At 34.3% G+C, this 13,577-nt stretch overlaps 1 protein-coding gene across 1 annotated transcript; it reads right to left on the bottom strand.

Moving 5' to 3' along the window:
• Nucleotides 1-5,518: 5,518 nt before the first annotated feature.
• On the bottom strand, nucleotides 5,519-13,346 carry LOC129258594 (histamine N-methyltransferase B-like). The gene is made up of 3 exons (XM_064098055.1): nucleotides 13,116-13,346; nucleotides 8,335-8,660; nucleotides 5,519-7,171 (listed from the first exon to the last, which is right to left on the bottom strand). The coding sequence occupies exons 1-3, from the start codon at nucleotides 13,322-13,324 to the stop codon at nucleotides 6,822-6,824; spliced, it is 885 nt and encodes a 294-aa protein (XP_063954125.1). The 5' UTR covers nucleotides 13,325-13,346; the 3' UTR covers nucleotides 5,519-6,821.
• Between the last annotated feature and the right edge of the window lie 231 nt (nucleotides 13,347-13,577).

Here is a 13,577-nt window from a genome sequence, read left to right as displayed (position 1 = left end):
TTTATTGCAAAAATCAAATTTTATGATAGATTTTGACATAATGTTAAAAAGATGATATCATATTTCACCACCCTCTCTTTCCTTTTTTCTCTCTTTTTTTGTACGCCACGGTGAACAGGATTTTTGTTGTGATTGTGAGCATCAGGGCGAAGCTCTATATGCTCGAGGGGGCCGAGTATGGCGCTTCTAGCAAGAAGTAGCTTAATATAGGTCCCGAGCGAGCGAAGCGAGTGAGATAAAAAAAATCACCTTTTCATGAGAATCTAACATGAAGATAGATTTTAACGTGATATTCAGAAAAATATAATACACTTTCCTTTCTTTCCTCATTTTTTTTTGTTAGTTGTAGAACTTTTTGGGGCCATGGTCCAAACTCATCCATATAACAGTGCTTTATGGGTGGGGTCCAGGGCAGAGCCCCGGAACCTCTTGATATCAAAGCCATTTTAAACCTTACAGATGGCCATTTATTTTAATCAAATTGCGTGTATGATTATATAGCTTTAACACAACACATAAATTCAATGCAGTTGTGTATCGTAATCATCCAAATATTGTGAGGGGCACACCATAGCAAATGTGGGAAAATTTGTAAAAAGTCGCCAGCGAGCGAAGTGAGCCAGAAAAAAAATGGCCTGTTAAAATGAAATTCTAATTTTGTGATAGATTTTTACATCTTTATAGCAAATATCATGTCATGTATTTTTTTCATTCATCTCATTTCGCTGCCTCCTTTATTTTCTTTTATTTCCCCTTGGCTGTGGAACCACCCCCCCCCCGGTACGCCAGTGCTTCAACGTAAAGCTTAATCCAGGAAGGGTCCATATAGGGGCCCGTTATAGAACCCATTAAAGTTACAGATGAAGAGCCCCCACTGCACGCGGTCTTGACTCTTGGACAGAGCCTTTGGAGATTTAGCAAGTTTATGATAGACTTTCATACGACATGCTATATACCATCCATTTTTCTTCCCGCTCGTTATCTCAATCCCGGCAGCCCGTAGTGTACGTTATCTTGTCCCTATTCTTTATTTTCCAATTTAGATTTTGGCTAATTCCATTCTGCCTTTATTTCCCGCTTTTGTTTGCCTTTTTGTCATCTTTAATTTATTTCCCTGTCTTACTAATCATGCTAATGTATTTGTATATCGGGGCGAATTGTTCTTTCTCACTTGTTCTTTTTTCCTTCCTCTCGTTATCTTTCCGTTTTCCGTTTTTTATGTTTTTTCTTAGTTTTCTTTTCCCTTTCCCCTTTTTTCTTTCCTTTCCCTTTCTTCCCCTTTTTTTTTCTTTTTCCTTTTTTTTTTATTTTCCCGGTGAGCTCCGCCAGGGGGTGCAGCTTGCCCCCCCCCCCCGCCTGTTACGCCACTGGGTGCCAGTCATTATTAAGATTAACGTTTGCTAGTCACTAGTCATAATCAAATAAGGGTTGTGAATCTAAATCAAATGAGGGGGTTATTATTATAATCAAATAGGGTGGCGAGGCTTTATCAAATGAGGGGGTTATTGGTCATCAACAGTATTGAAAACAAAGGTTTCATAGTTAGTAACCATTAAAAAAAAGGATCGTGAGTCTAAATTAAATGAGGGGGTATTATAATCAAAGAAAGGTCATTAATCTTAATAGGTCGCAAGCACTGATCTGTATCGCAAGTCATAATCACAGGAGGTTACTAGTCATAATCAAGCATAAGGAGCACCAGTCATAATTCTTAGAGTTGGTGAATTTTAAGTGTTTTGGAGATTCTGGAGTTTTCTTTTATCAATTTGTTGGAAGAATATTACTGAAAAACATATTCATTTGAAAGATTAGAAAACAGATGTTTAATTCACCCGCAATATTTCCACTCTTAATACCTTAAAAAATCTCATTAAAACTCGTTATTCAGATAAGTTTTCCAGTAAATGTAACCGTCATCCAAGTTGTCATTCTGATGCCTGTGTTTTATTCAGGACCCTATCCACGGAGGATTATTCTATTGTTACTAGGGGTGCTGAGCATTGTCACAGCACCCCCAGTAACAATAGATTATCTTTCGTGGCCAGGTCCATGGTTTTATTATTTAAAGGACAAGTCCACCCCAACAAAAAGCTGATTTGAATAAAAAGAGAAAATCCAACAAGCATAACACTGAAAATTTCATCACAATCGGATGTAAAATAAGAAAGTTACGACATATTAAAGTTTCGCTTAATTTCACAAAACAGTTATATGCACATCCTGGCTGATATGCAAATGAGGAGACTATGTCGTCATTCACTCACTTTTTCTTTTGTATCTTATTATATGAAATATGAAATATTCTAATTTTCTCCTCATTGTCAAGTGATACAACAATTAATTCCTCCGTGAACATGTGGAATTACATTGTTTAATACTATATGATTCAGTCAAGTTGATCCTTATTGTCAAATCTATAAAAAATGAAATATTGTATAATTCAAACAATAAAAAACAAAAGAAATAGTGAGTGATGGACATCATTGACTGACTCACGTAGTTGTGCATATCACTGTTTTGTGAAAAATAAGCGAAACTTTAAAATGTCATAACTTTCTTATTTTACATCCGATTTTGATGAAATTTTCAGCACTATGCTAGTTTGATTATTCTCTATTTATTCAAGTCAGCATTTTCCTGGGGTGGACTTGACCTTTAAAGTGTTACTTTTGATGATGAAAGCCCTTGCATTCAGTAGAACAAATTCACACATATTCAATTAGGTTCACAAAATCAGAGATATTATTACTGTTTTGCATCTTGGTCCTGGTGTATAAAAACAGTAAAATGGTAATTACAAATAATAAGGTATAATTCATATGAAAAATAGGGTATAAGACATAAAGAAATGGAAACATTATTGAAGGCCTTTTAGTTAGTAAAACGAACGGTAGGAAAGTTAAATAGGCCTAAAATAAAAAGTATATAGTGTAACCTTATAGCAAATATATAAACAATGACAAAAATAAGTAGGGTTTGACAATTGTAAATAATCATAGATAAAATATTGTAATGTAAACTCCAGAAAATATTACAATAAGTTCAGAGATTGGATGAGTATATTATATAACATATTACCCCGGCATATTACATTAATATGTTTTGTATAGAAACTTGAAAACATCTTCGGGATAGAGCATTTTGGAAATCTGTTCCATACTTTGGCGCCGGCATATCTAACAGATTGACAAAAGAGTGGAATATTTGGTTTTGGTGGTACAACATTAAGGGAGTTAGCGTTACGAATATTTAACCCTTGCCATGCATGCATGTCGAGGTACATTTATATTTCATTATACAGTGCGTCCCAGAAAAAACGAAACCGAGATTTAGCGATGATTTATCATAACTTAATCAAAAATAAAATAGACAAATGACCTACCAATGTAAAGCTTAGAATCTCCTCTTTCATCTGATATTACTTAGATTATTCCTCATTCACGCATGAGTGAGCAAAAACAATTTGAAGGAAGGATACCAAAAACTCATTTGGCGGGGGGTATATGAATTTCAAAAAGAAAATCACATGTCTTAAAAGTTCAATATCTGCTCTTTAATTTGATACCTTAATTACAGAAAATGGTCAAGAAATAACAAAGTTCTGGTTATTTGAAATAAGGCTTGAATTTCCATAATTTCATTAAATAAACTGTTTTCACCGGTTTCCCACAGAAGCTATCGCATGGTTAACAAAAGACTTAATGCATGGCTGATCGTAAACAAAACGGAGTGTCGAGTGAGTTTGAACGCTAGTCTGTAAAACCTCTTCATTTTATGAAATTATTGAAATTCAAGCCTTATTTCAAATAACCAGAACTTTGTTATTTCTTGACCATTTTCTGTAATTGAGGTATCAAATTAAAGAGCAGATATTGAACTTTTTAAAAATGTGGTTTTCCTTTTGAAAGCTAGATACAACCCGCCAAATGACTTGTTGGTATCCCCTCTTCAAATTGTTTTTGCTCACTCATGCGTAAAGGAGAAATAATCTAATTAATATCAGATGAAAGAGGAGATTCTAAGCTTTACATTGGTAGGTCATTTGTCTATTTTATTTGTGATTAAGTTATGATAAATCATCGCTAAATCTCGGTTTCGTTTTTTCTGGGACGCACTGTATAATCGGGATGGGGCAAGACCGTGAACACATTGTGATTCATTAGGGTTGAAAGAAAATAATCACGGCGATCATCAAGTGTTTACCAGCAAACTTTTGTTACCGTAGTCATAATTAGCGGTTACATGACGAGCCGCTCTTGTTTGGAGTCTTCAATAAGGCTAAAGTCAGTTAGTTGGGGCAGTTGCCCAAGACTGAGACATCGTAATCAAGACATGGTTAATTTTTTTTGCTAATTTCCCAAGGTATTAAATCTTGTAAGCAGTTGATTTGCATTATTCCACTTTAAATTTTCATGGATAATAATATACCTGATTGAATTCTGTCGACTTTGTAGAGATTAACACTGTCTTCGTTTTACTAACATTTATCTTAAGACGATTTCTATTATCCCAATATCTAGCGTGTTCACCATATTTTGTAAATTTAGTGTAACATTCTTAATATTATCACAGTAACATAAATAACTACATCATCAGTATAAATACTCTAAATTCCAAGCATTTAAAATAAATCCAGATCAGCTGTGAACAGTGACCAGCCGAATATTAGATTTAGATTAAACCTTGTTGATTTAAAGTTAACATAAATCTAAAAGATTTGAATTCAAATCTTTTGAGATTTAAAAGTTAATCCTTAAGGTTTAAAATAAATTCAAAATTTGGCTGGTCACTATTCACAGCCGATCTGGATTTATTTTAAATCCTTGGAATTGAGAGTGTAGAACATACATCATTATTAAGACCTTCTGATATATTGTTTATAAATAATAAAAATAGAACCTTTCACCTTTTGAACAAACAAGTTGTTTTCTTTCAGTAATATAGTTAGAAAACCATTTAATTCTTTATCATAAATACCATATTTGTCTAGCTTACTGAACAAGAGTAAATCATATCACAAACATTATATGAGGATAGATAATGAATATAACGGGTTGTATTTTCATATTATGTCATATGTGACTAGATTTGATTATTATACCACTCGCATTCTGCCTGAATCTGGTTTTGAAATGTGTAGACATATAAAACATAAAATAATGTCACATAAAGTTAATCAACCGTTTTCAGTAACTCGTGATTTCTTTGGTCTGCACCTGGCCCGCACCATCAAGCGTTCAGTAACTACAACCATATAGCACTGGCGTTATACTTTTATGATCACCCATTCAAATACTCGGGCATATCAGGGATGATACAGATCTGGTGCTACTAATAAGAGCGTCAAAATAGCACCGGTCTGTGAAACCCTTCTTATTATTTATTTTTATTTGTTTATTTTATTACCAGCACACCGTTAAAAATCGTTCCCAGGGCAACAGCAGCACTGCCTGACATCGGAATTGGTAATTTTTGTTTTCTCTCCCCCCCCCAAAAAAAAAAAACCCACTCCTCCCCCTTGGAAAAGCTTGTCACGGCCATGTAAAATGTGAAACGTACATGTGGATCTTAATTTGTGGTTGAGTTTATTTTCATTGATGTATACTGCGACCCCTCCGCCTTTGTTATTACGATCTTTCCTATGAATGAATACAAAAGTCTTAACTTCGGCTGATTGGTGGAAAGTTTAATTGCGTCATTCATCTCCGCGACTTTTACGTATTGACGATTCGTCTCATCTAGCCTGTGTATGATTGTTGATTTCACGCCAGGGACCTGCATGGACTAGTTCAAAAAGTGAGAATGTCTTAGCAATTATTTCATCAGACTCGTCAGGGTATACTTTCACCAGCCTATTTTCAACAATTTCATTATCGTTATCTAAATCGCTGCCGGGCAATCCTGAATTGTTGATAAGCTTTATAGCAAAACTAATGGTAGAGTTTTCATTTCTGGGAGTTTGCTATTCCCTTCGGAAGTTTGTATGAGAAAGAGTTCGTACCTGGGATCCCTTTATATTTGTTTGTGGCAACACTGTATGGGCACCATATTGCTCCTGGAACGTAACTATACAATATTGACTATTGTGAAGTGAAGTCCACCCAGACGATAATTCTCTTTTTTTGCAGGAGTTTCTGCATTTCAATAAACAATTAACCTCTACACGTACAAAGATATGAATTAATACATTTAAACTGTGGCAATCGAAAAGATGAATATTATAATATTGATATAGCGAGTTGAGAAAAATACAGAGTCCAGCTATTTTAAGCACAATTCTGATTTAATGAAAGCAGAAAAAATAGAAAAATATTGGTGAAGGTTTGATTAACATCCTTTAAACAGTAAGAGTAATGCCTTTTTTACCATAAATTTGTGACGTCATGCGTGAGTAGCTTTCCCATATATTATCATCTAATATGAATGAATACAAATAGCTTTTCTTCTTATATAGACGGGGTATGATGGGTTTGATTATATATCCACCGCACAAATAAAATCACTATCAGATTTTGTAAAAAAAAATTGTATTTATTGAAATTGATATCACGTGCCATTGTGGAGGAGCTGCTCGTATGTGACGACACATTTAAACGTTTTCATAACTCCCTTATCCCCTGGCCAAAAATTCATTTTGATCAACAATATTGATGAAGATTGATGATATTGGCAGAAAAAAAATGAGAACTGTGCATTGATCCAATCTACAATTGTCTATATTTTTTGCTTTAAAATTAAAGCCAACTTATCATCAGGGTGAACCTTTAACGATTATACCGAATTCAAGTTTCCTGGATCACATTTAAGGCCAATGGACCAAGTTATTTTGAGATCACAAGTATTTCATCATGAGCTTCCGATAGGATACGCCCATTTTCATCCTCAGTTGAAATAGAACGCCAGAAGTTAATCAATTCATCCATCACCTCAGAGGGCGCTGTCTGTCGAAAATAAGCTGTCTGTGTGAAGAAGTCGATGAGTTTATTACCAAATTCAGACCGGTCGTCAAACACTTCGGTGATGTCCCACTGCATGTTAACATCTGATGAGATGATATTGAAGCCTTGACTTTCAGCGAATTCTTTAACATCCGTTGAAGTTAGCGGTATGTATGACTGAATAGCTTCTCTTAAAAATGCAAATTTGCTGAATGATTTGGAAATAAGGTCCCCTATAAAGGTATGACACACATAAAAAAAACGAATATTAATCAAGAACCAATGGGAGGTAATAAAAACCAAGGCGTAAAAGAGTCACTTCTGGAGGACGTTTATTATAAGCGTCATAACTCCTGCTTGAGGCAATTTTGATGGAAAGCGAGGCAAAATTGGACAAAATTCAGACACATGAAATTCGCACAATTTATTATCATTAACCTGTTCAGTTCAACACAAACATATGCATTCAATTCAATTTTTCACTATCCTCTTTCAATCTTTTTATATTTACAATGATAGCTCAATATACATATTTACAAAATATAACATTTAAATCAATTTTTATTATACAATAATACCATGAAATCGAAAGGGAAGGAGACCAACTAAAAAGCAGAGCTTGTAGGGTGAAGGCCCCCTTTTATAAGTACATTTTATGAATTAAAAATAAATAAATAAACAAAACGAAAAAATATGAATTATAAGATAAAAATAAATAATATTAAAAATAAATGATTCAGTATACACTGTATACAGAAATCATTAAAACGATTAAACATAAAGAGAAATTAATGAACACGTTTACATATTAAGTTCTGAATTACATTACTTTGGGAAAAGCGATAATCTTATATGAATTTAGAAGATATTTTTAAGTTTTTTCCTTTGAAATTTTGTATAGAATTACATTGTATAATATCCTTTGAAAAATAATTCCACAATTTTGGACCAGTAAAAACAAATGTCCTCTGTGCAAACGATGTTCTATTCAGAGGTAAATGAAATGAACTCGCCTGGCGAGTGAAGTGCTTATGAATTGTATTATTTTTTTTTTACAAACATATCATTAAAAGGTAATGGTAATTGTTTATTGATAAACTTTAACAATTATTGAAAGTGGTTTAAGTGCGACATTTAGAAAAGGTTGTCACTCGATCCTCCAAACTTTATATTAATCGTTGATTTAACATTTACAAAAGCTTTGGCAACTCTTTTCATTTAAATATGTTTTAAATGAATTAAGCCCAATGCAATAATATAAATTATAATATAATAAAAATTACACGGGGTGCTGTACACCAGAATAATTTCCGACACCTCTAGCAACCCCACTTCCCTTGCCCCCCCCCCCCCCCCTCGATCCGAAGGAAGGAAAAGGCATAAAGTTGTTTCGTACCTTTCGTACAAACTATGATGATGAGTCCATTGTCTTTCATCATTGATGTCAACTGAGAGAAGGTCGTCTGAAGATCATCGGTGTAATACAGTGAGTGTATGGAGGTAATAAGATGGTACTTATTTCTTGCCAATGGGCTAGTCGTCATGAACTCAAATAGGAACCCATTAACAGATTGAGTGGTAATGGAAGGTTTCTTATCGACATTCAGTGAGGCCACTCTATCTTTGAAGGTTTGTACCATACTCTCATTAGGATCCACTGAAACACTGCTTATGGATGCATAGAATGTTTGAAGACTCTTCAAAATGTGAAATTCATGAGGACTTGTGTGACAAACAAATTTTACATTATTATTATTATACACTGTATATGCAGTTGTGCTCAAAATTTAGTGAACCCCAAAACAAAATGCACTCTTTAATCCTGATATTTGAATGTAGACACTACAATGTTTGGCGAGCCCAGAGAAACATAGCTTATTTAATGTAATATTTTATCACCTGACTTCTAAATGACATATCTAAAACATTGCAGAACTTGAACACTTTGAATATATATATATATATATATATATATATATATATATATATATATATATATATATATATATATATATATATAATATGTATATATATATATATATCCTATCCGACCTGGATGTGTCCCTTATTTAGATTGTTCAAATCTGGTCACCCTGATCTGACTCTCTATTGTGAATGTCCCTATATTTTCGATCTGTGACCATTAAAGATCACGTCCACCTCAGAAAAATGTTGATTCGTATCAATGGAGAAAAATCAGACAAGCAATGCTGATAATGTCATCAAAAACGGATACAAAATAAGAAAGTTATGACATTTTAAAGTTTCGCTTATTTTTCACAATATAGTTATATGTACAATTTAGTCACATGCAAATGACATGATGTCCCTCACTCCCTATTTCTTTTTTTTTTAATTGTTTGAATTATACAATATTTCAGTTTTTACAGATTTGACAATAAGAACCAACTTGACCGAAACATAAAATGTTAAACAATGGTAATTCCACAAGTTGAGGGAGAAATAAAACTTTGTTTTTCACAGGACAATGAGGAGAAAATTAGAATATTTCATATTTCAAAATACACAAGAAATAGTGAGTGAGTGAGTGATGTCATCAGTTCCCTCATTTGCATATCGACCGGGTTGTGCATAACTGTTTTGTGAATTTAATCAAAACTTTAAAATGTCATAACTTTCTTGTTTCACATCTGATTTTGATGAAATTTTCAGTGTTATGCTTGTTGGAATTTCTCTTTTTATTCAAATAAAATTTTTGTGGGGTGGACAGGTCCTTTAACAACTGTTTAACAAAGGTTGACTGATAAAGGCAAACATCAGACATAATTATAAAGTATACAGACCCGGGGAGTAGAGCGAAGTTGAAAGTGGGGGGGGGGGGCAGATTTTCTTTGGAAAAGGGCACTAGAAAAACAAAGGGAAAAAAGACTTATCGGCTGACTTATCTACAGTGGCATAATAAACCAACAAATTTTGAGGGGGCTAAATTTGTCGTAATACATAAAATTTATAAGAAGGTGTGAGCAAGCTAGCAAAAATTTTGACATTTTTATAACGAAAATCAAATTTTGTGATAGATTTTGATATTATTCTGAAAATAACATCCTATTTCACTCTTCTCTCTTTCCTTTTCTCTTTTTCTTGGTCTTCACCCATCTATACGCCACTGCTTATCTACCCCACTCACATGACTCAAGAAACTTAAGGCACGTATAGGATTAGTCTTACAACTTTGTTTTTTCCTTCAAATCTACATGTACAATAACATATACTAGTAAAAATGAGAAATCGTTTTCTCGTTTCAAAGGGGCACTCGTTAACACATAACTCGGGTCCTTCTCAGGTGAAAGGGCACAGAAAACGTTCGTGTGGGGCACTTTTCTTGGGTACAAAAAGGCACTGATTCGTCGAGAAAGGGCACCTATAAGAAGGCAAGGGGCACTTGCTCACACATATTACAATGGGTCCTTCTCAGGTGAAAGGGGCACATAACACGTTCGTAAGGGGGGTTGGGGTTTGTGGTAAAAATTGGCACTCATATGAGAAATGGCACTTGCTAACAAATAAAACAGGTCATTATCAGGTGAAAGGGGCAAAGAACATGTTCGAGAGGGGGCATTTGTTTTGTAAAAATTGGCACTTATACGAGAAAGGGCACATAACACTTAAAACGGGTCCTCCTCAGGTAAAAGGGGCACAGTATACGTTCATGTCGGGGTATTTTTCTTGCATATAAAGGACACTTTTCTTGCGTAAAAAGGGCACTTTTTCAGCGCTCCAAAAAGTGTGTGTGTGTGTGGGGTGGGGGGGGGGCACTGTGCCCCCGGCCCCCCTAGATCGCCGCCCCTGATGCAGACAATAATTCATACAGGCAGCTTTGTACATTTAGAGCGTGTGAAAAGGTAATGCGCCACCATGCACCGGTGCACCAGCATGTCATCAGGTCATTGATGTAAAACAGCCTTTTGCTGATCTTTTGTACCTGATTGAATATATTCTAATACATAATGAAAATAAATAATGAACAAGATCAAACATGTTCAGCAGGTGGAAAGGTACTATGTAAGTCACAATATACAATCATAAAAGCAATAGATCCAGGGGGGCCGAGGGGCCCGGGCCCCCTCTATTGGCGGAGCAAAAAAATGGAAAAGGGGGGAAAGAAAGAAAAATAAGAAAAAGAAGGGGAAAGAAAGGAGGAAAAAAGAAGAGGAAAAATAAGAGGGGAAGACGAGTGAATAAAATAAGGTCAGGGAAAGACTTGGAAAATATTTTTTTTGAAATATTTCATGTCACTATATTAAATTTTCGCTCGAGCATTGCCTATTCGATGAGATACATATCTTGCTCAATAGGCTGATATGTAGCTTAAAATATCAAGTTTTGAAGTCAATATACAAAACACATTTCAGCCCGGACATTGATCTTTCATTGTTTAGTTTGATTTACCAATTGATTTTTTTAAGTGCTCTGTAAAATGTCTGTTTTAAGGTGTGAATATCAACATTTTGCAGCTTGCGCTGTGCGCTCGCATTATTTGATTTGCAAAGTAGGCCTACCTATTGTCTTTGTGTATTCTATAAGATTCTCAAAATATCTCTTTTCAGGTGTCTGATTATAAAAAAATGAAGGCCTGATGACAAAATGGCCTAGAATAAGCCAATCCTAGGTCAAAATGATAACAAAATATCAGCTCGCGCTTCGCGCTCGCATCATTTATTGAGTGCTATCCACATCCACCTCACAATTTCCTACAGTGCTTTAAATAGTTCTTAAATTGACCCTTTTCATATCGGAATATCAAATATTTTCAGCTCGCGCTACGCGCTCGCATTATTGGTTTTCATGATAAAAAATGAAATGTATTTAGATTCTGTCTGACTCTTAAACACGCGCAAGCATGTTTATTGAAATACGTAGCTTGATCTTTATTCAAAATGTGCTCAAATTATCCAGTTTTAGATCAGAATATCAAAAATGATCTGCTCGCGCTTTTCGCTCGCATTATTAATGTAGGAAGATATAAATTATACCCATCCTTTTGCATGATTTACAAAACATGAATATAGTGTCCCGTTTTTAGGCTTGAAATCTCATAGCATATAACTGATACTGATTGCTACTTAATTACCTATTTTAATGTATTGTTAAAGGCTATTTTTGTTTTCGGTTTGCAAATTGTGATAAAATATTCATCTTCCATTTGAAATGGCAAAAATAGTTAATGTGAAATAAATTATCAAAAAGGGATAACTACCAACAGCCATCTCTTTTCTTGAAAACTGCTTTCTAAAAACAACTTTGGATTGTGACATAAACACAAGAAATTAAAAAAAATCGTTTTACTATCAACAAAAAGGCTACGTGTACATCTTTAATTTTGCAAGATATACCTAATTACATTGACTTGATTTCAATTGTTCTGAGTAGATATTAAGGATATATTCATGTTTTGATGATATAAAATCCTTCACTTTTGAAAAAAAATGGCACAAACAAAAGAAATTTTAATCATTTGTACATATTTCAATTAAAGTGATTTAAATCAATGATTTTTTTTAAAAGTCAGAGTGATTTAAATCGCGATTTGAATCAAAGGGATTTAAATCCCTTTGTTGGTTGAAATGAAATCATATGTTTGCAGCACATCATTTAATTCAAAATATAGATAATGTAAGGCTTTCAATTGTAATCTTTAAACTATATTGGTATATCATGTTATGCACCTGTGCGAAATATTCTCAGAGGGCATATAGTACGGCCGCCGTAGAACAAATGTGACCAAGGTATTATACCTTGGTCACATTTGTTCTACGGCGGCCGTATTACGGCGAGTCGGGAACAGCCGTTTTAACAGTTTTTGTCCAACTATATATATAGGTGGTTTGACTTAAAATTAATAAAACGGCTGTTTTCGACTCGCCGTACGGCCGCCGTAGAGCAAATGTGACACCGGGATATAAGGATTGTAATTTGTAATAGAGTTTATGGTTCAGAATAATGAGAATACAAAGATTAGGGTTTATTTAGTTGTGGTGATTAGGTTTATATGCTTGGCTTAAAGTGCAGATTTGTCCATCGGATCAAGTGTCGCAGGAGCAAAATTTAATGTCAAAGAACCTTTTATGTATCAATATTATCTTTTTAATAAAAGAGTTTTCTTTGAAACAGTAAAGATTCTAAAAAGGGAAGAATTAAAAACAAACTACATCATGCATACCTTCTCCTACTCCGACACTCAGGAGACTGAACTCTTCATCACGGTCAAAGGCATCAGTCAGAATTTTCATCACTTTGGTGTCGAAGTATTGACCCACTTTTTCAACAAGGAACTCCTTCTGGTCGATCTTATAGAATGCATTGTAAAAAGTATCTTGGAATCGCTCGTGATTGTCTGTCAGAGGAATTATATCTGTTACAGACATTTTCAAGTTGTACTTATACAAAGTAGCACACACCCTAGACTTAAACAACCGACAAAATGGAGTGGAATGTCAATGATATGATCACGTTCGTGGACCAAACGCGACCTGATGACTAGCCAACCATGGATTATCATAATAATGGATTAGCATAATAATTGAATCAATAATATAGTGAACAGGTATCAATTTGAAATTCTAAAACTTATAAGAGATATAATGGGAAAAACCAAAAAGCTACAAGGAGCTTGAAAAG

This window comes from Lytechinus pictus, chromosome 4, assembly GCF_037042905.1.
Source record: "Lytechinus pictus isolate F3 Inbred chromosome 4, Lp3.0, whole genome shotgun sequence".
Classification (NCBI taxonomy): Eukaryota; Metazoa; Echinodermata; class Echinoidea; order Temnopleuroida; family Toxopneustidae; genus Lytechinus; species Lytechinus pictus.
This window is presented reverse-complemented; position numbering and strand designations above follow the sequence as displayed.